The 26,438-nt window shown below is 58.6% G+C and overlaps 1 protein-coding gene across 9 annotated transcripts in view; it reads right to left on the bottom strand.

Annotated features, from left to right (window-relative positions):
* ARHGEF10L (Rho guanine nucleotide exchange factor 10 like) overlaps positions 1 to 26,438 on the bottom strand; it is a 149,489-nt gene that overhangs the window by 99,587 nt on the left and 23,464 nt on the right. For all 9 annotated transcript variants that reach the window (XM_070458781.1, XM_070458780.1, XM_070458786.1 and 6 more), the window contains exons 2-4: positions 15,070 to 15,145; positions 5,824 to 6,009; positions 5,120 to 5,159 (exon numbers count right to left, since the gene is read on the bottom strand). In XM_070458781.1, coding sequence (XP_070314882.1) covers positions 5,120 to 5,159; positions 5,824 to 6,009; positions 15,070 to 15,103 — 260 coding nt within the window. In that variant the 5' untranslated portion in view covers positions 15,104 to 15,145. The remainder of the gene's footprint in view (positions 1 to 5,119; positions 5,160 to 5,823; positions 6,010 to 15,069; positions 15,146 to 26,438) is intronic.

Below are 26,438 nucleotides of genomic sequence, written 5' to 3'. Positions count from 1 at the left end.
CCCCGCCACTTGGGGCCGCGTCACCGGGAGATGAGATCGCGCACAGGAGACACGCTCAGGGAGGCAGCTGACCCCACGGCACCGGCCGGGCCAGCCCCTCTGCCCTGGAGGCCTCCCTTCCCGCTGGCCCATCCTCGGCCCCGCTAGTCGCGAGCCAGAGCCTGGTTCGGAGATTCTGCCTCCTTTTCACAGACACTGAGAATTGCCCTGCAGACCTGCCCCTCTGCCCATCAGAACTCGTTCATTCAGTGGGGACGCCTTCAGCACCGGCCCTGGACTGGCTCCGCGCTGAGCCGTGAGGACCCAGCGGCAGACAAAATACCCCCACCCGCCACCACGAACAACGCCTGTCCCCACGAAACCGCCCCCCCCACCTCGAGCATCACAAGACCCCACGTGGGCCAGAGGGGAGGGGGCTGCCTGACTCTGCTTCCGTCTCAAGGGAAGGGGCCCCACACAGAAGCACACCGGCAGAGTCGAGGCCACTCTGCCTGTATCCCCAGATGGGGTCTATGCGTCTTTCCAGTGACAGCTTAAAACTGCTCTCCCAAGAGCTCAGAGAGGTCAAGTCAGCTCTCACAAGAGGCAGAGTTCCTACCCCCCAGTAAACCCACACAGAGGGGCTTGGCCATGTGGAGCCGGCCACACCCCCCAGCGTGAACCAGGGTCTGGGGTCCTGAGCCTGGACCTGGAGTCGTCAGGGCACCCTTGAGGGGTAGCGTGAGGCTCAAACAGCTGGCCTCTGCTCAGAGAGGCCCTGGAGAATGAGCAGGCACCGTCGACCTGCAACCCCAGGTCTGTCTGACTCCTGGGGGGCAGAGCCCAACCTCCCTGAGCCTAGATCTCCCCACCTGTGAATGGGTAACAAACCAGGCACTTCCTGGAGAGGGGAGACGCAAATGGGACTGGGCGTTTAGCTTGGTGCCTGGTACACAGTGAACACGGTCACCATCATTCCTATTATCAGCTGCTGCTGCGGTTTCTATCATCTGACAGCATGGCCCGCTGCGGAGAGAGAAGGCGGCCGCAGCCTGCTGGGCACTGTGAAGGACGTACACAGTCCCAGCCACCCTCACCGCTGGACTGAGGAGGGGGCGACGACCCTGAAATCGCCCCAGGGGCCTTGGCACAGCACACTGGCATCAATGCCCTCAACTCTGCTTCCCCATCAGCCTGGCCGCCTCCAGCAGGCAACGCCCCCACTCCAGGTGAAGGGACCTGGAAGTCCTCAGGCCTCAAGGCCAAAGATGGACCCAGCGGCCCTGACCAGGTCACCCGGGCCCCCCAGCAGCCTCGGGCGTCCTCGTGACACAGGCCCAGCCGGCCCAGCTGTGATCCTCTGTAGCAGGGTCAGGGAGATGGATCCCACCCAGGGCTGCTGACTCCTGGGGGGCAGACCCCAGTGAGTTCCCCTAACGCCACATTCAGACTAGGCCCCAGAAGAACAAAAGCAAATCCATCCGGAGCAGCCAACACATGCCAGGAGGATACAGCACCGAATAAATGTTGATTTATGTACACCTCACAGAATTATCCCCATGGTACTGATTTATCATCCCCGTTTTACTGATTAAGAAAGAACTTTCAGAAAACAACTTTCCCAGTGACACACAGCTGGTGGGTAACAGGTGAGACTTGAAGCCAGCTCCGTGCAGCTCAGAACCAAGCTCCCGGGCCCTCGAACCCCGGACTCCAGGCCTCACTTCACACACCCAGCTCCCGCCTGGGATGCGGAAGGTTGGGGCGGTCCTGCCTCCCGCCCTCCCCAGAGTGGAGGCAGCAGCTCGGCCCTGATGTCGGCTCCGGGGTCAGGCAGCCCCTGCGTCTCCGCAGGGCGGGTAGGCAGCCAGGCAGAGCCCAAGGCCATTTCCAAGCCTCGGGGCAGGAGCCGTGAAGGAAATGAGTGAAAAGAGGTGAAACGTCCTCCACTGGGGAGTTTTGTTTTTCTCAAAGCAACGTTTGCTTAGTGACTAGGTTGGGGTAAATTTTTTTTAAAAAAAAGAAAGAAAATCAAGATTTTTTTTCTCCTTTCTCTCGGATAACAAGGAGAAGGAAAACAATCTGGAATGGCTCTTCTCCCAGAGGAGACCAGAGTGGAAATTCACCATCCGGAGAAGGAGCTGGAACGTAAGTGAACGGAGACCAGGAAGGGAGGGAGCGAAGCTGGGAGCCGCAGAGACTCTGGAGGAGGAGTCTCCTAGGCCTGGGGGCAGGCCCGCCCTCAGCCTGAGTCTGCAAAGTGGAGGGGCTGGACTGGAAGTCTCAGCACTCCCAGTGATGTCCACATTCCGCGGGCCGTGAATGTCTGCCCCAGTGAGGGAGCTCACAGTGATCGTCACTCACATGCCTGCCAAGGCCCTTTAGTCGTGTCTGACTCCCTGTTACCTGTGGACTGTGGCCTGCCAGGCCCCTGTCCGTGGGACACTCCAGGCAAGAACACCGGAGTGGGCTGCCACGCCCTCCTGCAGGGGGTCTCTCTGACCCGGGGATGGACCCTGTGTCTCACGTCTCCCGCACTGGCCGGCGGGTCTCTAACCACTGGTACCACCCAGGAGTTGGCGGAACAGGCCCAGCCAGGAGTCAGAGGCGCGGTGACCCTGCCCCCGGCCCACGGCACCGGGAACATCCGGGCTGGTCAGGAGCAAGCCCGGTGTGGGTATAGAGTGCGTCCCCCACCAGCCTCTTATTCCTCAGGACGCTTTGAGGCGGATGCCATTGCCACCTTCCAGAGGCAGACACTGGGGCCCGGAGAGCTTCACAGGCAGCCCAGAGCCACCCAGCTGGCGAAGGGCTCAGGGAGGATTGGAAGCTCCAGGAGCTGATGTTCATGGGGGCTGGGCTGACTCCAGGGGCAGCTGGAGGGTGGGCGGTGGGTAAAGCGGAGGCAGGGCTCCTGCCCAGACCCCGGCGACCCGCGCTGGGCCATCTCACAGAGCACAGCACCAGCTCCGGGGCCGCCGCGACCAGGCCTCTGCGCAAGGCCAGCGCCGGCCAGACACCCCCTCCCCTCTGGACGCTGTCACCAAGCCTCCGGGACACACAGCGGAGGTGGGCAGGGCCGGGCCGGGCTGCCGTGTCCTGACCCAGAGACCAGGGAGTGAGGGTGGCCTGAGAGAGCCAAGAGCCAGACCCCTGGGAGGGGAGCCCTGGCTGGCTGGGCGCCCACTCCGCTTCTCTCTCACTCACACACACGTGCCCACTCAGTGGCCTCCTTGTGAACACAGACCCCTCCCCTCTCTCCACTGGTGAATTCACGCTCCCGTGCTCAGCCAAGACCGCAGCCCCCCCCCACCCCCCGACAGTGTCCTGGTCCCCTGGGCCCGCCTGGACGCGTCTGCATCCCTGCCCAGATGGAGTTTGCCGGTGGCTTCTCGCCCAGCCCACCCTGGAGGGACATAACCCCTGGGAGATCACCCAGGATGGGACTGCCAGGCCAGGTGCGGAAGCACTGATTCATTTCAGGTCCCCAGTCCAGGAGGAGAGCCTGGCCCCTGCTTCTGGCCGTAATCAGTTACCCAGGGGCAGGCCCAGCAGAAACCCTCCCGCGGTCCACTCGCTCCCACAGGCAAACGAGCACAAACAAGGTGTCCCAGGCTTGAATTTGAATCCAGAACTGCCTTGGCTCCAGGGGCCCTGGGCCACAACCTGCATCTCCAGGTTGGCAACACCTGCCTGAGAGTCAGCTTCCCAGATTCAGCTCACTCCAAGAAAACAAAACGAGGCTCAGATAGTCCCCACCTCCCAAACCAGGGAACCAGGATTTAAACTCCAGGTCCCAGATGCCCGGGCCATCAACCACTGAGGCTTTCCTTAGAAGTGAGAGTGAAAGTCGCTCAGCCGTGTCCCACCCTTTGCGATCCCATGGACTGTAGACCCCATGGACTGTAGACCCCATGGACTGTAGACCCCATGGACTGTAGACTCCATGGACTGTAGACCCCATGGACTGTAGCCTGCCAGACTCCTCTGTCCATGGGCTTCTCCAAGCAAGAATACTGGAGTGGGCAGCCATTTCCTTCTCCAGGGGGGTCTTCCTGACCCCAGGATGGAACCCAGGTCTCTGGCATTTCAGGCAGATTCTTTACCACCTGAACCACCAGGGAAGAGGACTCTCTAAACACCCGAGTCCCCAAAGCCTGGCAGTCAGCAGCCACGAGCAGCGCTTAGAGCCCTGGGGTTCACGGCCCCCAGCCCCAAATGCACTGTCCAACGTGCCAAGACCACAGACGAACAGTGGTAAAACCGCCTTGATTACGTGCCCGCGATGTCCCCAGGGGTCTGACCCAACGGTGCTTCACTCTTCTATGGAGGCGGCAATGGCCCACTTTACAGACAAGAAAACCAAGACCCGGAGGGCTGAGACGGACACCAGGACGGTGGCCAGACCTGGCCCAGAGGGTGACGTGATACCCAGACTGCCAGCCGTTAGGCTGCTCTGCCTCAGACAGGCTCCCAGGTGGAGGAGGGCAGAGTCCCCAGCAGCAGTCACAGGAAAGGGGGCAGAATAAGCAGCAATGCCAAAGACCACGGCAGCAGGTGACAGCAGAGAGCTGTTAATTCCCAGCCACAACCCAGTGGAGGCGACACTTCATTGCTTCTCTGTTGCATACGAACTGTCGGACTTCGGGGCCTTCCCTGTGGCTCACACAGTAAAGAATCTGCCTGCAATGCAGGAGACCCGGGTCTGATCCCTGGGTAGGGAAAAATCCCCTGAAGAAGGGCATGGCAACCCACTCCAGTATTCTTGCCTGGAGAATCCCCAAGGACAGAGGAGCCTGGGCGGGCTACAGTCCAGGGGGCCACAAAGGATTGGACACAATTGACCGACTGACACACACAGCCTGACTTTGGAGTGTTTCTGTGACTCCTTCCAGCCATAGAGCTGGCAAGGGGCAAAGCCAGGGTGTGGAGCAAGACCTGCTTAGTATTTCACAGGCTCGTGGGGACAGTGAAGGAAAAAGCAACACGTTCAGGACTGACCTCTTCCCTCTGGCCCAGTAGGTCCTTAGGCAAGGCCTGCCCTGAGCCCCGGCGGCTGCAGCTCCACCCCTTCTCACACCTCCTGCCCAGCCTCTCCCCGTTTTCCAGCCGCCAAAGCAAAGGAAGGAGGCTCACTTACTGTGTCTGGGGCCGTGGGGGCTCTGGTGCGGGCTCTAGGTCTGCGGGAAGTGAACAGGAGCGTCCATCAGGCCTGCGGCCCAAGGGACTCAGCACACCCCGCCCCGTCCCCGGCCTCCCCCAGCCCCACAGTGTCCTGAGGGCCGCCCTGCCTGTCCTGCCGGCCCCCCCAGCCCACGGCCACAGCCTACCTCCTACCAGAACTGGTCGCCCTGCTGGCTCTCACCTGCCCCCACCCTCAGCTCCCCAAGGAGCTCCTTGCCCCCAAGCCTGCAGGAAGTTCCTGCTGGTCTAGTCCCCGGTCCCTCCTGAGGACAGAGGCTGCTGTTTCACACAACCCTAACCCACAGGGCTCTGGGAGGAGGCTGCTCCAGCTGGGGTGACTCCCTGGAAGGAGCTGCGGGGAGGGGGAGCTTGGGAGAGACAAGCCCTGGGCGGTAACTGTCCCCGAAGCACAACCGACGGCCAGTCGCTTCCATTTACGACGTGCCAGAGCGCACCAGATGCTGCAGGCATGCTAGGAATCTCCAGGGCCCAAGGGAAGCGATGGGATGTAGCTTCTGCCCAACGGTCTCTCTTTGGTCCCCGCATCCTGGGGACACCACGAGGCATCACGGGGAGCTGGAAGTCTCCAGGCGGCCCTGAGCGCCCTGGAGTCCTGCAGACCCTGAGCCGTGAAGACATCGGGCTCCCAGAGCACCTTACCGGCGACGGGGGTGGAGTCCAAGTGGATCAGGGGTGTGTCTGCCTCCGGCTCCTGCGCGGTGCCTGGGACGCCCAGGCCTGCATTGGTGTCCTCGTCATCGTCGCTGTTGTCAAATTCAAAGGCCTCGCCAGGGTCGTCTTCCGCCTCGGGGGAGGGGCCTGGGCCTCTGGGAAGCAGCGGATCTCCTGAAAGGAAGGAGGAGTTAGCCCGAGGCAGGGTCTCTGCGTTTGGTCCAGAGAGACGGCTGCAAGTGGGGAGCAGCTGGGGTCCAAGTGAGGGCAGGTCCCAGGGATAAGATCAAACCCATGCCCGGGCCAGGGGGCCCTCCTGTCCCCTGAGGGGCCTGGGGTTGGGTTGGGACTCTAAACAGACGGGCAGTCGGCGGAGGGCAGGGACAGGCTTCCGAGGTGAGTGCATCTGGGCTCGAATGCAAGGAAGCCTTTGACTTTCTTGTTTTCTATTTCCCTATTTTGTAAGCAAGGAGGGGTTTATAAATGCATCTGCCTGGGGAGTGGGGGCGGGCACACACCTTTGGGTGTATTTCCACGTGTCTGTTTCCATCTGTACATTTTGCATACGTGCAAATGAGCACGTCCAGCCTCGATGGGCGCCCTGAGCTGTTCTGCATGCACAAAGCAGGGAGCAGCTATCTGGGAGTGACTGAGCCTGAAGACAGCCAGTTTGGGGAACCAGAGCCCAGACCAGCTGCGGCGGGGCTGGGGGCCGCGCTCCGGGCCTGGAGGGCTTCCCAGCCTCAGAGCCTGCTGCTCCCTCCTGGGAGACCCCCTTTGGGGCCAGGTCTGCCTCGTCATCCCTCAAAGCTCAACTCAGGCGGGGCCGGCCCCCTGCCCGCATCCCTTCTCTGTCTTTGCATCCCGGTTTCTTCATCTGCTCCTATAACATGTGTAACGATTTGCTCTGCCCCCTTGAAGGGGACAGGTCCCGGCCTGGGGTATGTAGACGAACATCACCAGCCAGGTCGGTAAACAAAGGATGCAACAGGAATCAGGGCATCGGACACGCGGCGCCCCAGTGGCGCACCCTGGGGGGGTTCGGGGGAAAGAACAGGATGTAGAGAGCTGAAGCGCACACCGAAGAAATGACGTCAACAAGCCCAGCCTCTCGCATCTCCCACAAAAAGTGCGAAATTCATTAACCTGAGGGGTCTGGTCTTCCTGAACTGTGACCTTTTGAGGGTCTCACTGCCTGGTCTCTGTTGCAAGCACTCCATGTATCCTGGCTCCTCCCTGTCCTCTGCAGATCCTCAGAGCTACCTGAGAGCATCCTCCAGGGCTTCAGTCCTCAGTAAGTCCTCCAAGTGAAACATCATTCTCAGTTTCCAGGTTGTGCATTTTTTCTTAGTCAACAAGTGGAATTCGGGGCTTCCCAGGCGGCTCAGATGGTAAAGAATCTGCCTGCAGTATGGGAGACCCGGGTTCGATCCCTGGGTCGGGAAGGTTCCCGGGAGAAGGAAATGGCAAACCCACTCCAGTATTCCTGCCTGGAGAACTCCATGGACAGAGGAGCCTGGCAGGTTACAGTCCATGGGGTCACAAAGAGTCGGAGACGACGGAGCAACTAACAGATGTAACTCAGAAACTTTCATTAAACGGGTGAAGAAGTGGACTCTCCGTCCTAAAGGGCACCACAAGCCCTCGCCTTCCCTCCTGTTTCATCCGGCTTAGGTCTCCTAGTCTTCTTCCTTGGAAGACTTCTTTCCTGGAATCTGAACCTAAACAGAACCTCAAGTGTTCATTTAGCCCATCTCCCTGGCCCCTGCAAACCTCAGACACGGCGTAGGGACTGAGCAACAAGCTAGCTCATCCCAACCCAGGCGAAAGCCCAAGGACAGCGCGGCCAGGTTCAAGTCTAAAGCTGATCTCCCCTCCCTGGGCTGCCCTGAGCAGACGGCTCTCGGCTCCTGTCACACAGTTCAGGGCATGAGCTCTGGGCCCGCCGGGTCCTGTCTGGGCGCCTTTCACCTCTCTGAGCCTTCGCCTCCTCCCCCGTAAAGCGGAGGATGAAAGGCACCTCCCTTACAAAGCTGACGTGAGTGACCCAAGATGTAGGTCAGGGTTCCTCAGCCTCGCGTCCAGGCTGTGAGGTCTGTGTCTTGGGGCCACAACAGGAGGTGTACCAGCCTTCCTGGCTATGACAACCAAAAGCATCTGCAGACATTGCCAGCCGAACGTCCCCTGGGGGACGAAACTGCCCCCAGTGGAGAACCGCTGGAGCAGATGTAGCTCTTGGCATACTGCCCGGGATGTGTTACACAATGATACCTGTTGTCGTTTCTCCCCCTCCCAGCCCGAGGTCCCTGAGGACAGGGTTGTCCACAGATGCCTTGATAAGCAAGTGGGCGGGGAGGTGGATGGAGCAGAGAGGCAACTGGACAGACCGGCGGATGGACAGATGGGCGTATCTGATTCCGGTAGCCGCTCTGACGAGAAAAATCCAAAAATCCACAGAGACTGGGGGGAGGGGTTCCAGGGCAGAATGTTCTAGGTGCAAGTGTACGAAATTCAAGAAACCCCTTCCGGGACTTCCCTGGCGGTCCAGAGGTTCAGACTTCGACTTCTAATGCAGGAGGTGTGGGTTCGATGCCTGCCCAGGTGCCATGTGACCAAAGTGGGGGGGGTGGTATTAAAATGTAGGCACGATATTGTAACAAATTCAATAAAAACTTTTTGAAAAATGATCCACATCAAAAAAAATCTTAAAGAAAAAAAGCAGCAGCCCCTTCCTCCACTGCGTGAGCACGAAAGCCGGAGCTCACCCTCCTGCCTGACTCCCAGGGGTGATGACCGAAACACGACCAATGAGGCGGGGGTGCAGGCCCTGCCCCTGGGAGCCCTGGGGACCCTAAGGCCCAGGTCATCGGGGTGGACTCCTCTGGGCGGTGACGTGGCCAGGGGCACGAGCTCCTCCCCCGGAGGTGGAGAAGCAGACACCTGGGGTCTATGATGAGCCCACGTGACTCTTGCCAAAGCCTCACAAACACCCCCACTTTTCACGAGGCCACAGAGATTTCTTGAGGTGAGCTGAAGCACCCAGTCATCCAGCTGAAAGTGGGGAGCCAGGTTTGAACCCTGATCTGCCTTGGTTCCCACTCTCCACTCAGCCCAGAGGCCTCCTGGAAGTCTCTCTAGAGCCCCTGGACTCTTGACCCCATGATGCTGAATTCAAGAGGAAATCCAGAGGCTGCATCAGAGGCCAGATTCAGTTCAGTTCAGTTCAGTTCAGTTCAGTCGTGTCCAACTCTTTACATCCCCATGAACTGCAGCACACCAGGCCTCCCTGTCCATCACCAACTCCTGGAGTTTGCTCAAACTCATGCCCATCGAGTCGGTGATGCCATCCAGCCATCTCATCCTCTGTCGTCCCTTCCTCCTCCTGCCCCCAATCCCTCCCAGCATCAGGGTCTTTTCCAATGAGTCAGCTCTTCACATCGGGTGGCCAAAGTACTGGAGTTTCAGCTTCAGCATCAGTCCTTCCAATGAACACCCAGGACTGATCTTTAGGATGGACTGGTTGGATCTCCTTGCAGTCCAAGGGACTCTCAAGAGTCTTCTCCAACACCACAGTTCAAAACCATCAATTTTTCGGCACTCGGCTTTCTTCACAATCCAACTCTCACATCCATACATGACCACTGGAAAAACCATAGCCTTGACTAAACGGACCTTTGTTGGCAAAGTAATGTCTCTGCTTTTTAATATGCTGTCTAGGTTGGTCATAAGTTTTCTTCCAAGGAGTAAGCGTCTTTTCATTTCATGGCTGCAATCACCATCTGCAGTGATTTTGGAGCCCAGAAAAATGAAGTCAGCCACTGTTTCCACTGTTTCTCCATCTATTTCCCATGAAGTGATGGGACCAGTTGCCATGATCTTAGTTTTCTGAATGTTGAGCTTTAAGCCAACTTTTTTACTGTCCTCTTTCACTTTCATCAAGAGGTTTTTTAGTTCCTCTTCACTTTCTGTCATAAGGGTGGTGTCATCTGCATATGAGGTTATTGATATTTCTCCCAGCAATATTAGTAATCTTCAAATGGTTTTCAACCCACTGGTGGATCATAAAATCAATTAGGGGGCTCCCGGGAAGCTTTTTGCTTAATAAATTGCTTACTGAAGATGTTTTTTAAAATTTTATAATGCTAATAGTCTTTCCCTGGTGGCTCAGTCGGTAAAGAATCCGCCTGCAATGCAGGAGACCCACCTGAGTGCAAGAGACCTGAGTTCGATCCCTGGGCTGGAAAGATCCCTGCAGAAGGAAATGACCACTATTCTTGCGTGGAGAACCCCACGGACAGAGGAGCCTGGCGGGCTACAGTCCATCGGGAAGCAAGAGTCAGACATGACGACTCAGCCACCACCGTGCCATTAAGAAACTCACATGTGGCATTACTTCTGCTGTTGCTGCCAGCCCTTCCGTTCCGGATTTGTGCCTGCAGCACACACATGCACACAGGTGTAGCGCAGACCCTCCTAGCGCTCTCCCCGCTCACTCCCCGCAGCAGCGCGGCCCTCCACGCTGGGCCACGCAAGTGTCGGTGCTGCTGCTGCCTAGGGACTTTGCACCTCAGTCCTGGGGTCCAGGCTGCCCTTTCCCCGGGAGCGTCTCCCGCCCTCGGGCCCTCCAGGTCTGTTTACCACCTGCGCCCCCACCGAGGCGGCGGGGCCAGAACTCCCAGGGTGACACCTGTGGCTCCCGACGCGCCTTGCCCGCCTTGCCCATCTCTGCAGCCCTCATCCGCACGTGGCAGGCTGCACTTCCCCGTCGCTCTGTCTGTCTCCTCTGCTAGAGCGCAGGCCTCCTGAGGGCAGGTGCTCCAGTCTGTTTCACTCACCGTCGCACTCCCAGCACCTGGCACTGTGCCCAGCACACGACAGGCACGGAATAAGGAATTGCCGAATACACACATGCGCTCCTATCGGCAGGTCTATGGGCTGCAGTTTTAAATGATTTTTTAAAATACTGGAATACGGCTTCCCAGTGGCTTAGTGATAAAGAATCTGCCTGCCAGTGCACGAGACACAGGGTCAGTCCCCGGTGCAGGAAGATCCCACCTGCCGGGGGGCAGCTGAGCCCCAGAGCCACGACTACTGAGAGCCGGCGCTCCACACCTGGAGAAGCCGCCGCGATGAGGAGCCCAGGGCGTCTCCAGTGGTCCCCGGGGTGAGAATCCGCCCATCAATGAGGGGGACAAGGGCTCGATCGCTGGCCTGGGAAGACGCCACAGAGCAACAAAGCCTCTGCACCTCCACCTGCTGAAGCCCGACAGGGCCCGAGCTCCGCAGGAAGAGAAGCCGCTGCAGGGGGAAGCCTGTGCCCCGCGACGAGAGAGAAGGCCGCACGCCAAGGAAGACCAGCCCAGGTGAGAATGCAGAAACAAATAAAACTTAAAAACTGAGATGCCCGCATGGCAAGGAAGACCAGCCCAGGCGAGAATGCAGAAACAAATAAAACTTAAAAACTGAGATGCCCGCGTGGCAAGGAAGACCAGCCCAGGCGAGAATGCAGAAATAAATAAAACTTAAAAACTGAGATGCCCGCGTGGCAAGGAAGACCAGCCCAGGCGAGAATGCAGAAATAAATAAAACTTAAAAACTGAGATGCCCGCGTGGCAAGGAAGACCAGCCCAGGCGAGAATGCAGAAATAAATAAAACTTAAAAAAAATGAGATGCCCGCACGCCAAAACCTGGAGTGGCCTCGGCTCGCCTCAACTAGAGGAAGGCCACACAGCCGTGAAGATCCAGCGGAGCCAAAAATAAACAAATACAAAAAGTTGTTTTTAAAAATACTGGAATAAGTGACCACGAAGTCCCTGCCCACAACTATTTCTGGGCTACCAGAGGCAGACCTGTCCTGACCAAGGAGGCTTCAGGGCCCACGGTCCTGCCCACTTGCATCTGCTGGGCGGACGGTGGGGAGCGTCCCCTTTGCAAGCGGCCTGCGTCGCTGCAGTGACGAGCCTGAGTTCAGACCCCAGCTCTCCTATAAACTGGCTGCCGTTTAAGTGTCGCCTTATTTCACCCTCAGGCTGCAGCTTCGTGATCCATCGAATGAGAACAGCAAGAGTATCTGCCTGACGGAGCACTGGGAGGATGGGATGAGCTGGCACATACTAAAGCACCCCTGGGAGGCAGGGGCTCACAGGCTAAATGTGAGCGACGCTTACGATGATGATTCCATGTATCGTCACGGTCGTCGTATCATCACCATTATCGTGGTGTTCAGTCACTCGGTCGTGTCTGAGTCTGGGCGACTCTCTGCACTGTAGGCCCCCACGCTCCTCTGCCGTGGCATTCTCCAGGCAAGAACACTGGAGTGAGCTGCCATTTCCTCCTCCAGGGGATCTGCCCCACCCAGGGATCAAACCCGCATCTCCTGTGTCTCCTGCATTGCAGGCGGATTCTTTACTCACTGAGCCGTCGGGGAAGCCCCAATCATCATCGCGATGACTATTATTATCGCTTTGAGTCATATAGCCCAGGCCCTGACCCCGGGTGAGATGGAGACAGCCTCCCCATCCACAGACCAGGCGCAGCCCCAGGCGACCCAGGCCCCGGGCTGTGTCCAGGGACTTAGGTTACTTTTGTATTTTCTCTCTTTGTTGTGGTTGTTCAGTTGCTAAGTCCTGTCTGACTCTTTGTGACCCTACAGACTGTGGCCTCCAGGCTCCTCTGTCCAAGGGATTCTCCAGGCAAGAATACTGGAGTGGGTTGCCATGCCCTCCTCCAGGGGATCTTCCCCACCCAGGAATCGAAGTGGCATCTCCTGGGTCTCCTGCATTGGCAGGCAGATTCTTTACCAAGCCACCTAAAAGGACAAACGACAGGGCTTCCCTCGTGGTCCAGTGGTTAAGAACCCACACTGCAATGCAGTAGATGCAGGGGACTGGTCAGGAGCTAAGCTCCCACGTGCTGGGGAGCAGCTGAGCCCGCCCTTCACAACGACTGAGGCCAACGAGTCACAACAGAAGCCCCTGCCTGACAGGACAGAGAGCCCACGTGCCGCAACTGAGACCCGACACAGCCAAGTAAACACTACATTTTAAAAATCAAAAAAAGAATACAAATAGCTTCGGTCAGCCCAGCAATCTATCAGTTCAGTTCAGTTCAGTCACTCAGTCATGTCCGACTTTGCAACCCCATGGACCGCAGCACGCCAGGCCTCCCTGTCCATCGCCATCTCCTGGAGCTTACTCACACTCATGTCCATTGAGTCGGTGATGCCATCCAACCATCTCATCCTCTGTCGTCCCCTTCTCCTCCCGTCTTCAATCTTTCCCAGCATCAGGGTCTTTTCTAGTGAGTCAGCTCTTCGAATCAGGTGGCCAAACTACTGGAGCTTAAGCTTCAGCATCAGTCCTTCCAATCAATATTTGGGACTGATTTCCTTTAGGATGGACTAATTGAATCATACAGATTGTACAGTATCCAGTGAACTGTTCCCAGGAACCCCTGGGCCAGAAGATTGCAACAAAAGAAAGACATGGTCCCTCAATGTCAAGGAGTTCACTGCAGGGTGAGGCAGGCAGATCTGACCAGAGAAAAATGTAAACCCCAAAGACTGAGCCAGGGCTAAAGAAAGGAGGGGGCTTGAGCTTGCCAGGGCCTGGGGCACAGCTCTGGCACCAGGCTGCCCTTGTGCAGGGCCTGAAACAGGGAGCAAGGGCCTGACAGGCTCAGGTTGTGGGGCGGCCGGGGCCACAGCAGGGGCAGAGAACAACAGCGAGGGGCCCAGTGCAAGCGAAGATGCAAGTGAGGATGACAGGGTGAGAACACCGCTTCGAGGAGGTGGGGGGATTAGAATTTATCTGGGAAGACAGCGCGAAGCTCTCAGAGAATTGGAAAGAGTGGCCAAGAGCCTGCTTCAACCAGATATCAGCCTGTAACATCAGACACACCCATCAAATGTTTCCTTAAAGAAACTGAATTGATTTCATCATAAAGTAATTGCTCTCAGTTTGCACGTCTGGCCCCTTGGTGTGGAGGAGAAAGGGTGCGGGGTGCCGACGACAGGGACGGGGGACATCCTGGAACCCAAAGCCACAGCCATGAATCAGGAAATGCCCTTTCCCCCAGACTCTGTTCCCAGGGTCCTGAGACCCAGAAAACTAGCCGTGGCGCCTTATCAGAAGGGAAAGTCAGATGGCCCATCCCTGGGTGACTGAGAGCTGAACTGAGTTCTCCCCACCTAGACTGACAGACGGCAGGACTGGAGGGAGCCACACACGCCTGTGATGTTCCTGGACATTCCCCTCCTCCAGAGAGCCAACCCCAGTGAGCCCCCAGCGAGTCCAGGGGGCCGGAACCCAGGAAGCCAGCCCACGCTATGCAGGAGGCGGGCCCAGCATGCTGGTCCCCTACCCGCCATAGAAGGACACGGAGGTTCAAGGGGGAAGAGATTCCTCCTGGGCTCGGCCCCAGGGTACAGAGCGGAACACAGGCAGCCAGTCCTGCCAACGCCCAGTGATAACATTTCCCAGGCACTGCGCCATTGGTTAGCACACGCCAGGACCCCACCTGTACCTAAAGCCTGCAATCACATGGGAGAGGCTGTCATTATTAACACCCTGCTTGTGAGCCATGAGACAGCCAGAGAGACACCAAGGCCCTGGGCCGGGCCCACGGCGATAGCCGCAGGGTTGGACTCGGGAAGCAGCCCTGTTCATTACCATTCTGCATCAGCCGCCCCCCAGGAAGAACAAGAGGACAGGAAGCTGGGCCCAGCAGGACAGACGGCCTCGAGACCAGCTCCTCCGTGGTCCAGATCTACCAGCAGTGTCCAGGGCCCACTGTTAGGATCGCCATGTAAAAATACAGGACATCAAACTGAATTTCTATGAAAAATTTTTTTTCAGCTTAAGTATGTATTTTTCCTTTTTTTTTTCGCCAACTCTGGCCACCCCACCACGGCTGGACAGCCCGGCTTTGGTGCCTCAGCAGATGGAGACGGATGGGCAGCCCCCACCACCCCCCCCGCCCCAGCCCCTGCCTCCCACTCGCAGCTCTTTAGTTTTACCCCCGAGGGCGCCTCAGCCCCAGGGGTCCTGCTCACCTCCCCAGGGGCCCTCAGGTGGGCAGGCGAAGAGTCTCCAACCCCCGCCCAGAGCCCACCTCCTATTATTTCCCTGTTGCAGAGGCCACTGGCCCAAGGACACCCAGCTAACCGCCAGCGGGGCCAGATTCACACCCAGGGTCCGAGGCCCTGGGCGGGATGCAGGAGGAGAGGACCGTACCTACGGCAGCCTGCGGAGGACGGGAGGAAGCCATCAGACGGGGCGCAGCTCAGACCAGCACTGTCCAGCCGCTCTCCTGTGAAGAGAAGGCCAGGAATCTGATTAGAGGGCGTTTGAGGCCAAAGTTCCAGCCACAGAGAGGGGTCACTGGCTGGCGACCCACAGGTGCACGTCAGCCGACCGCTCTCAGCCTGTTTCCCAGCAGCTTCGGGAGCCCAGGACGGCGCGAGCACGGTGAATCATTAACCCGCAGAGAGACCAGCAGCTGCAGGACGGCCACCCACCGCCCGGGAGGCCCTGCCAGCCCAGCCTCCCTCTGCCCAGCCAGCGCCTCCGAGCTGGGCCCGCAGGTGGCCCCTCTCCAGCCTCAGACGCCAGATCACGCTCAGCCCCCGCGTTCCAGAAGCCGGATCAGCCTGAAGGGTCACGGGCACGGCCGGACGCTTCCTGCTCGTGGCTGCTCGGTCACCACGGGTGCCCTGGGGCCACCCCAGCCCCGTGGGCCCCACCAAAGGCCGCCCACTCTCTCTCTGTCTCCCCCTGCGCTGCCCATGAGCTTGGCCGGCAGGCACGTGGGTGTGAGGGAAGGAAAGGGCTTCGTGGAGGCAGATGGCTCCAGATCGGGGCGGAACCCCAAATGCCCGGAGCAGAGGGGGCAGTGTCTCCAGGCCTGGCGGTGGAGGAGCCCGCGACGGAGCCGCCAGAGCCTCCGCTGGGCTTGCTGGGCCCTGGGGCACCCTTGCCAGGCGCACCCCGCCGAGCTCTCCCCACTCCCTCTCTGCACCCCAGAGTCTGAGCTGGGGGAGGAGGGGCTTGACCCTGGAGGGAAAGCTCCAAACCTCTTTTCTAATCAGTGCCTGGCGCAGACTGGCTGCCGGCCTGTTCTCCTTTCCAACCCTAAAGCCTCTGTTTACAGTAACTGGCCTCCTAAATAAAAACAGAATGCATGTAAATAGCAATTGATAAATAATAGTAAATATCTATGCAGTCAGTGCCTACTATACCTCAGACCTTATTCTGAGCACTTTACAAATATTAATATCTGTTCATCCAAATTAGGACAAAAATGAGGCCCAGAGAAGTTAAGTAAAGTAGCCCAAGATCACACAGCTAGTGACCGGCAGAGCCAGGGCGTGAACCCAGTCCATGGACCCACCGTGTGCTCATTATATTACCACGTGCTCCACCGTCTCTCAAAGTCCAACCAGAGCGGAGGCTGTACAATGAAAAATCAGTCTCTCAGATTCCCCAGGAGTGACCGCTGTCACACATGTCTAGGAATCCTTCCAGAACTATGCCGTGTATGTGTCAGCCTGTTTATCTGTATATATGCCTTCTTTATACAGAAGGAAGCGCACTGCATACCCTGTGGTACAACCACCTTTTTAAAATTGAAGTATAGTTTAATAAACTATGGAAAATTCTGAAGGAGATGGGCATACCAGACCACCTGACCCACCTCTTGAGAAACCTGTATGCAGGTCAGGAAGCAACAGTTAGAACTGGACATGGAACAACAGACTTGTTCCAAACAGGAAAAGGAGTACGTCAAGGCTGCATATTGTCACCCTGCTTATTTAACTTATATGCAGAGTACATCATGAGAAACGCTGGGCTGGAGGAAGCACACGCTGGAATCAAGATTGCTGGGAGAAATATCAATAACCTCAGATACGCAGATGACACCACCCTTATGGCAGAAAGTGAAGATGAACTAAAAAGCCTCTCGATGAAAGTGAAAGAGGAGAGTGAAAAAGTTGGCTTAAAGCTCAACATTCAGAAAACTAAGATCATGGCATCTGGCCCCATCACTTCATGGGAAAGAGATGGGGAAACAGTAGAAACAGTGTCAGATTTTATTTTTCTGGGCTCCAAAATCACCGCAGATGGCGATCACAGCCATGAAATTAAACAACACTTATTCCTTGGATGGAAAGTTATGACCAACCTAGACAGCACATTAAAAGGCAGAGACATTACTTTGCCAACAAAGGTCCGTCTAGTCAAGGCTATGGTTTTTCCAGTGGTCATGTATGGATGTGAGAGTTGGACTGTGAAGAAATCTGAGCACCGAAAAATTGATGCTTTTGAACTGTGGTGTTGGAGAAGACTCTTGAGAGTCCCTTGGACTGCAAGGATATCCAACCAGTCCATCCTAAAGGAGATCAGCCCTAGGTGTTCATTGGAAGGACTGATGCTGAAGCTGAAACTCCAATATTTTGGCCACCCGATGTGAAGAGTTGACTCATTGGAAAAGACCCTGATGCTGGGAGGGATTGGGGGCAGGAGGAGAAGGGGAACGACAGAGGATGAGATGGCTGGATGGCATCACCAACTCGATGGACATGAGTTTGAGTAAACTCTGGGAGTTGGTAATGAAGAGGGAGGCCTGACGTGCTGTGATTCATGGGGTCGCAAAGAGTCGGACACGACTGAGCGAGTGAACTGAACTGATCGTTTATTTACGGCCTCCCAGGTGGCACTAGGGGTAAAGAACCTGCCTGCTAACGCAGGAGACTTAAGAGATGTGGGCTCTATCCCTGGGTCGGGAAGATCCCCTGGAGGAGAAAATGGCAACCCACTCCAATATTCTTGTCTGGAAAAGTCTGTGGACAAAGAAGCCTGGTAGGCTACCGTCCATAGGGTTGCAAAGATTCGGACACGACTGAAGAGAGTCAGCACACACATGGTTTATTTACAAAGTTCCAGTCTACAGCAAAGTGACTCAGTTATATGTGTGGCGTGTGTGTATACATACGCACACGTATCTATTCTTTTTCAGATTCTTTTCCATTACAGGCTTTTACATGATATCGAATGGTTCCCTGTGCTACACAGATTGTTTATGTATTTAATACATGTGCGTGCATGCTAAGTCAATTCAGTCGGGTCCGACCCTTGGCGACCCCATGGACTGTAACCTGCCAGGCTCCGCCATCCCTGGGATTCTCCAGGCAAGAAGCCTGGAGCGGGTTGCCATTTCCTCCTCTGGTCTCTTGCACTGTCTTCGGCTTGCAGGCAGACTCTACCGCTGAGCCACCGGGGAAGCCCATTTTACACACAGTAGTGTGTCCGTCTCAAACTCCTAATCCACCCGTCCACCCCCGCTTTCCCCTTTGATAATCGTTAGTTTGCTGTCTACGTCTGTTTTGTAAAAAAATTCGTGTGTGTCGGTTTTTAAGATTTCACATATGAGTGACATTACAGATTTCTCTTTCCCTGTCTCATTTACTTCACTCAGCAGCTCCTCCTTTTTCGCCACGTGCAGCATGTGGGAACCTATCAGGAGCCCCCCAACCAGGGATCGAACCCACAACCCCCGCAGGGGGACGGCAGACTCAGCCAGGCGTCACCCGGGAAGCCCCAGCAACTACGGTTTCTGCTGGAGAGCCTCCCAGGTCGCGTCAGAGCAGCAGGTGCACAGACGTCAGTCACATTTCTAACGCGCGCAGAGCACCGGGGCGGACGTCCACCACGACTGACACAGCCCTGAGTGGACACCAACGTCGTTTCCAGGCTTTGATGCTACAAACCGTTCTCCACATACTTGGCCTTGAGCCACGGAGGCGTGAACCTCTGGGGCACCCTCCGAGGCGGGATGGGCTGGGTCAGAGATTTGCACTTTTCATTCTGATTAAAAACCAATTGCTCTCCACAAAGTGCGTGACTGCGTCTTTCAGTTCCACGCTGAAAACTCTCAGCAAAGGGTTGGGGAAGATTTAAGAGATGTGGGCTTGATCCCTGGGTCGGGAAGACGCCCTGGAGGAGGAAATGGCAAACTTCTCCAGTGTCCTTGCCTGGGAAAGTGGACGGGCAGAGGAGCCTGGCTTCTCCAGTGTCCTTGCCTGGGAAAGTGGACGGGCAGAGGAGCCTGGCTTCTCCAGTGTCCTTGCCTGGGAAAGTGGACGGGCAGAGGAGCCTGGCTTCTCCAGTGTCCTTGCCTGGGAAAGTGGACGGGCAGAGGAGCCTGGCTTCTCCAGTGTCCTTGCCTGGGAAAGTGGACGGGCAGAGGAGCCTGGCTTCTCCAGTGTCCTTGCCTGGGAAAGTGGACGGGCAGAGGAGCCTGGCTTCTCCAGTGTCCTTGCCTGGGAAAGTGGACGGGCAGAGGAGCCTGGCTTCTCCAGTGTCCTTGCCTGGGAAAGTGGACGGGCAGAGGAGCCTGGCTGACCCCCATCTATGAGGTCGCAGACAGTCGGACAGGACTGAAGCGACCTCGCACGCAGCCCCAGGCACAGCGATCAACTCGAGGAGCAAACAGACACCTATTTTCACTTCTCTACTCCTGGGCAAGGACACACGCCAACGAGCCCCCAGCACACCCAGAGCCTGTGACGATCCTTCTGCACATGTGCGCCAGGGCTCAGGATGAGTGAGTGCGGAGGGCTGGCTCGGAGCAGCCAGGGGCCCTGCGAGAGACCCTCCCGGCACAGCAGCCAGCAGAGAGTTCACCGCTCCCTGACACCGCCTGGGGCCCACGGCTCAGGGGCCATCTTACCGAGGAGGAGCTATTTAACACCACCTCTGGGCTTCAGTTCATTCATCTGCAACATGGGGCTTAAAAAGGACCGACCTCATGGGGTTCTCAAGAAAATTAGGAGTAAATACAGGTAACACTCTTGGAAGGGTCCTTGGGACATACCGCTCTTCGGCTGTCATTAGCGTGCAGGGCACAGGCTGTGACGGCCCCGCTCTGCCGTGGGACCCAGGCTGGAAGGCTCTCCTCCACTGACAGGTGAGCTGAGCCTCAGGGTCCCCATCTACAAAGCTGGGGTCCTGGGACCTGGCCCACGGGACTCTCACCAGCACCCAAGCTGAGCCTCAGAGCCCTGGCAGGCTCGGTCGGTGCTAAGATGCCCGTCCTTGATGCCACCACCAAAACGGGAGCAGTGACTGGGACCACGCATCTGGATCCTGCACCCCAGAGCATAAGAGACCCTGAAGGGGGCTCACGGGGGAACCTGGGGGCTTCAAGCTGTGGGGACCTGGGCGAAGTCAGACCCAGCTGCAGGCGGGGTTCCGCCTCGTCCCTGCAGTGGGACCCCAGGCCTCCTCTTGGCCTCCCAGAGCTCCGGGCTACATCTCCGTAAAGTGGGCAGGACAGCCCCTGCCCGGAGGATGCCACAGGCTGGCAGGACCAGGAGCGGGTGTCGGCGTGAATGTGCGGAAGAAGCGGGTGGGGCGGCTTGGCTCCTTGTTTCGTTTTTTAAAGTCTCCCCTGAGCTGCGTGTGGCCTGGAAGCTTCAGGGTGCGAGGCTGAGCCGGGAGAAATGTGCGGTGATGCCCCTAAAACGAGCCTCTCTCTGAAAAGCGACCCAGAACCTTCCTGCAGGGGCGGTCTCTGGCAGAAGAGGCGGTCTGCCTGGGGAGGAAAGTCGACTGAAAACCACGAGCGGCTCGGATCGCCCACATCCGGGGATTCCCACGGGCTCCTGGGGCGCAGGGAGGGGAGGGGCAGAGGAAACGCACGAAGGGTGTGAACAGAGTTCGCCAGGGTGGCAGGGTCCCACAGATCCTTCCCACTTTCTTTCCATTTTTCTCAATTTTCAAGCTCTTCTACAGTGAGCATTACAAGGAGGGAAGATGAAGATAAGCGTTCCCATTTTTTTAAGATATTTTAAGATTCTTTTTTGATGTGGACCATTTTTAAAGTCCATTGAATTTGTTACGATATTGCTTCTCTTTCATGTTTTGGTTTTTTGGTCATGAGCATCTGGGTTCTTAGCTCCCCGACCAGGGATCAGACCCACAACCACCACCGTGGAAGGCGAAGTCCTAAGCACTGGGCTGCCAGGGACATCCCAAGCGTTCTCATTTGTAAAAAGCCTGAATGACATCACAGGCTGGAGCAGACAGTAGCTGCAAGACGGTGTGGGAAGGGTGGAACCGGTTGGGAGACCAGAGTCCACACCCCAGCTCCACCACGTGCCGCCGTTCCAGTCTACCCCATGCCCCCCGCCCACCCCACGGAGACCCTGCACTGCTGGACCCGGGGCTGCAGGGCGTGCAGGGGCAGCCCCCGGCGCCCCTGCCCACGGTCGCCACGGTGACGCTCACAGCCCTCCGCGTGGGTGGGGGGGTTAGAGGAGACTTTCTACTCTTGGGGGTCATCTCTCTCTCTCAAAACGACCGCCAGCACTGGACAGGCAGGCAGACCCCCCTGAACACAGCTCTTTCTGGTGACACCGCGCAGAATGGCCAGAGGCAAGTTGTGCTTCTTTAATATTTATTTTTATTTGTTAATATTTTATTTGGCTGCACCGGTTTCTGTTGCAGCATGCAGGATCTTTAGTTTCGGCATGTGGGATCCAGCTCCCTGACCAGGGATCAAACCTGGGGCCCCTGCGTTGGGAACTCGGAGTCTTAGCCACTGGACCACCAGGGAAGCCCCAGGTGGCGTTTCTCAGGCGCATTCAGGCCGAGAGGGACGCAAAGGAGCAGCCCAGCTCCGGGTGTGCCCGCCAAGCAGGTCAAGTCCAGCAACCAGGACTCCGAAGAGCAGCCAGATTCGCACTTGCCTCTACCCTCAGCAGCCCTGCTCGCCACAGCAGGTGTCTTCCAGGCTCTAATTTAAGCAAACCCTTGTCAGTCTGTCCTTCCTCTAGAGTTCAAGGTCCATCCGGCCCAGCAGGAAGTCATCCTCCAGGCTGCCTGCACCGGACCCTCCTCACTCGCTCTTAAAACTGGCCAAGCGTGCTAAGTTGCTCGGTCGTGTCCGACTCTGCAACCCCATGGACAGTAGCCCGCCAGGCGCCTCTGTCCATAGGATTCTCCAGGCAAGAATACTGGAGGGGGCTGCCATGCCCTCCTCCAGGGGCTCTTCCCGACCCAGGGGTCGAACCCAGGTCTCTAACGTCTCCTGCCCTGGCAAACGGGTTCTGTACCACTGGACCACTTCCCACCTCCCACTCCAGTGACTGGCCCCATCTGCTCGCCCGAATGAGGCCGAGAGAAATACACAAGCAAGCTGCTCTGATCGTCACAAGTCAGGCCAGGAGGGTGAGGACCAGGAAGGCTGGACGCTGGAGGGAAAGTGCAGCTGGGGAGGGGAGGGAGGGCAGGGGCGCAGCAGGCAGACGGGGGTGAGGCTGCAGACTCGCCAGGGGGAGGGGAGACGCCAGCCCGTCCTACAGAGCCAAGCAAGGGCCAGGTTCTGGCCCCTGCCTCTCCCCCAGCTCTGGCCTCAGAGGCACCGTGTCCATCCCCTGGAAGCCAGGAGGAAAGTGCTGGACCGGAGGAGACTGGGACGGGCGGGGGCGGGCCTGCTGCAGCCACACGCCCCAGGGGCCATGCTCACTTTCAGCCCTTGTCAGGTGTGGGCTTGGCCCGCCCACCCAACTCTGCCGTCACGGCGACTGTCCCACAGGCCACACCCTCAGGCTCTCCTTGTCGCCTCAAAATGAAACCCAGTCCCCGCCACCAACTCCCCACAGCCTCTCTTGTCTCGGCAGCTCCCGCACCCAGCCCGAGCACTCAGCTTCAGGCCTGTCCCTGAGCCCACTTGTTCTGCGTCTCTGGGTCTTTGCTCAGTCTGTTTATTCCCTCCAGTGAGAACTCTCAGAAACAATAAGCAAACTCCTACTCAACCTTCAAAACCCAGACCCTGCTCCTCTGTGAGGCCTCCCCAGACTCATCTTATGCAGTATTTCCCAAGCTTGGTTTAAAAAACTACCTGTGCGTGTTGCGGGGGGAAAGGGTACTTCCGTGGCGGTCCAGTGGTCGAGTCCGCCTGCCAGGAGACACGGGTTGGATCCCTGGTCCAGGAAAATTCCACATACCTCGAGACAGCTAAGTCCTTGCGCCACGACTGCTGAGCCCACTCAGCTAAGCCCAACTCGGCCACAGCTTCTGAGCCCACACGGCCCAGAGTCTGCACTCCACGGCAGGGAGAGCCTGGGGCCCGCAGTGACGAGCCCCGTGCACCTCGAGCAGAGAAGGCCTGCACACGGCAATGGAGACCAACAGAGTCAAAAGTAATTTTTTAAATAAAATAAGAAAGACCTGCTGGGGGGGCACTTCCCTGGCGGTCCGGCGGTTAAGACTCCATGCTTCAAGGGCGGGGGCCGAGGGTCAGAGAAGCAGGCCCCCGCGTGCCGCGTGGTGCAGACAGAAACCCCCAGCCCTGTGCTCAGGCTCGCAGCCCTGGACTGGGAGCCCACGTTTGCCGCCGGAGGAGGGCTGTTTTCAAGCAGCACAGGTGACCCTGGGACGCCTACCGGCCCCGTCGGATCTGTCTCCCTCCCTAGGCTGGCCGCTTCCTTCCGTCTCAGGGGCTGCAGCGGGACCCGCAAACAGGCCACTGCGGAGACACGCTCACGGAACGGAGCCGAGGGCACCTCGCCAAGGAGCCCAGGGGCTGGGGCGTCCCGGCCACGGGAGGCGGGCCACAGCCCGGCTGGCGACCTCAGCTCCCCCGCAGCTAGACCGCAGGAAGGCACTCACCCTCCGCTTCCCGTCACCTGTCAGAGGCTGGTGCAGGAGGAGAGACGTCTGGCGGCGCCCGAGGGGCCTTCACAGACCTCAGTCCCCTTCCCGGGGCCCCCACTGCCCCATCCTGCCGATCGCTCCACGGAGGCCAGGCTGCCCGAACACAGGGACGCCTGCCCTGACCTCCGGGATCCCACCACCCACGAGATCACACAGCGATCACCTTGGAAGTGGTCGTCGCAGGTTTCTCCTGAGCAATGCTGCGCCCCAGACGCCCCGCTTAGCATTTCAGCGTCTGCCCAGCTGGGTTCCCGCAACAGACGAGGTAAAGAGGGCAGAGAGGCAGACACCCTGCGCGCAGTCCCTGGGCTGTGGGCGGGGAGGGCCAGGGCGGCTCTCCCGGGATCGCAGCGCGGACCAGGCGTCACGGAGACGGACTGTGGCTGCGGGCAGGGGTGACGGGGCTCTGCTCCCTGCCCACCGGGCGCCAGGCCACTCAATGGGCTTCCTGCCGCGGGCAGGGGTGAGGCTGGCCAGTGGCTGAGCCTCGGACAATGGAGGCCCTCTCCCTGCCCCGGGCGAGCGTCCCCGCTCCCCGCACTGACCTCCTGGGCATGCCCCGGGTCCAGGATCCCTGGCAGGACCTGTGGGGGGCAGTCCCCCTCCACAGCCACCCGAAGCGGGCCACCAGGCAGAGGATCCCACCGGGCCCCTGGCGGCGGGGACTCGTGGGGGCTGTTGCTAGGAAACCAGAGCCAGAACAGCCCCTCCCCTTCTTTCTCCCCCTCCTCCTCCTCCAGGCCCCCCCACCCCCGCCTCCAGCACATTAACCCCTCCGTCCCCAGCAAGCCAGTCCAGGCAGGAAGCCCCAGGCTAAAGGGCCAGGTGGAAGACTGCTGATCGGCGCGTTCTGCATCCCCGGTCACATCCTGGGTGGCCCACGCGATGCAGCCCCGCACACACACTTGGAAGCCAGCAGAGTACAGCACGGATTCTGCACCAGCCTTTCGCCTTTCCGCGCCTCAGTTTCCCCATCCTGAGCCCACCTCGCGGGCAGTTCAGTGCCAGTGAGGCTCGAGAACGCTCATACTATCAGCAGAGCATTTTCAGGCTGGAAGAAGTGAAAGTCGCTCAGTCGTGTCTGACTCTTTGTGACCCCATGGACTACACAGTCCATGAAGTCTCCAGGCCAGAATACTGGAGTGGGTAGCCTTTCCCTTCTCCAGGGGATCTTCCTAACCCAGGGGTAGAACCCATGTCTCCCCCATTGCAGGCGGATTCTTTACCAGGGAAAGCCAAAAGGCAGCCTCACTGCCTCCCTTCCATGAATGGGGAAGCTGAGGTTCAGACTGGGGAAGCAACTTTCCCAAAGTCACCCAGAAAACACGAGGTGGGACCAGGAAGCGGAGGGGCCTGACGCCAGGCCTCCAGTCCAACTCTGTCTGACTCCAGTCTGACAGAGCTGGACGTGGTGGAAGGACAAATGGGCCAAGCTGCAGGAAGGGCCAAGGACCTCCAGATACTGGGCCACTTGGAGCCTTAGCCACTGGACCACCAGAATCCCCATTTCCGTGCTTTTAAAGACCATCTCTGCGGCGACACCGCCAGCCTGACCTCCCCAGGAGCTCCAGACTTCTGCCCAGAGTACGCCTGCTCAGCAGGTCCACTCCCCGGTCTCCCGGGCATCTGGAACGTGACGTCCCACCAAGCTCCTGAGTGCCGCCCGCCTGCTCCCACGCGTCCCACCTCATCTGGCGACAGTTCCGGCTGGCCAGGGGCGCAGGCTAACCCCTCGGGCCCACCCCCGGCTGCTCTGCCTCCCACACCTACGTGCCACCCATCCGCCAACCTCGGCAGCTCTGCCTTCCAGACACGTCCAGAATCTGACCACTTCTGGCCACTCCCCCTTCCACCCCCGCCGCCCCCCAAAGCGCCATCACCTCGAGGGCCATCAGCACAGCCTGTGACGGGTCTCCCGCTGCCCCTTCACCCCTCGCCCGACACACTCTCTTCTCAGTCAGCAGGCAGGTCACTCCTTGCTCAAACCCTCAAACGCCTACCTCATTCAGAGTGGAAGCTGGGCTCCTCACCTTGGCCTAAAAGACCCCACCTGATGAGTCCCTCCCCGCCCTCCCTGACCTAAAACCCTACCTCTCTCCATAGCTTTTCTACCAGAGACACCAGGACCGCCGTGCAGGCTCCCAAACGCCCTACCTCGGGGACATCGCACTGACAGCGTCGTTTGCTTGCTCTTGGCCGCGCCGGGTCTTCCCTGCTGCCTGGATCTCCTCTTCCCTGCCGTGAGCGGGCTGCTCACTGGGGTGGCTTCTCCAGTGCAGCACGCGCTCTAGGCTGTACGGGCTTGGCAGCTGTCGTCCCGGGCTCCAGAGCACAGGCTCAACATCGCGGAGCACAGGCTTCGCTGCTCCACGGCACGCGGGATCTTCCCGGTCCAGGGATGGAACCCGTGTCTCCTGCCTTGGCAGGTGGATCCTTAACCACTGGCCCCCCGGAGAAGCCCTGCAGCAGCCGGTTCCTCTGCCGGAAACACTCTTCCCCGGTCGCGCTCATGGACACCTCCCGCCGCTCCTCGGGGCCGTGCTCCAAGGCCACCGTCAGAGGCGCCCTCCAAGCACCCGCTTCTGAAACAGCACACGCGTGCCCTCAGCACACCGTCTCCTCTGCCTCTGCCCTCCCCGTCTTCATGGCGTTCAACACCTCCAGGTGTCTATATATCCAGCTGCTCACACTGGACCAGAATGTGGACATCATCGTTTACGTCCACCACTCCATCCATGGCCCTGGGGCAGCGCCTGGCACACAGCAGACCTCAACACAGACTGGCTCGTGAGTGAGGTAGGCCGGTCCACGCCAGCCCCACGGCCGCCCTCAGGAGCGGCGAGGAGGCGGCCGAGGCCCGGGGGGCCCCACGCCAGGCCCGCCCG

This window comes from Odocoileus virginianus, chromosome 30 (assembly GCF_023699985.2).
Source record: "Odocoileus virginianus isolate 20LAN1187 ecotype Illinois chromosome 30, Ovbor_1.2, whole genome shotgun sequence".
Taxonomy (NCBI): domain Eukaryota; kingdom Metazoa; phylum Chordata; class Mammalia; order Artiodactyla; family Cervidae; genus Odocoileus; species Odocoileus virginianus.
This window is presented reverse-complemented; position numbering and strand designations above follow the sequence as displayed.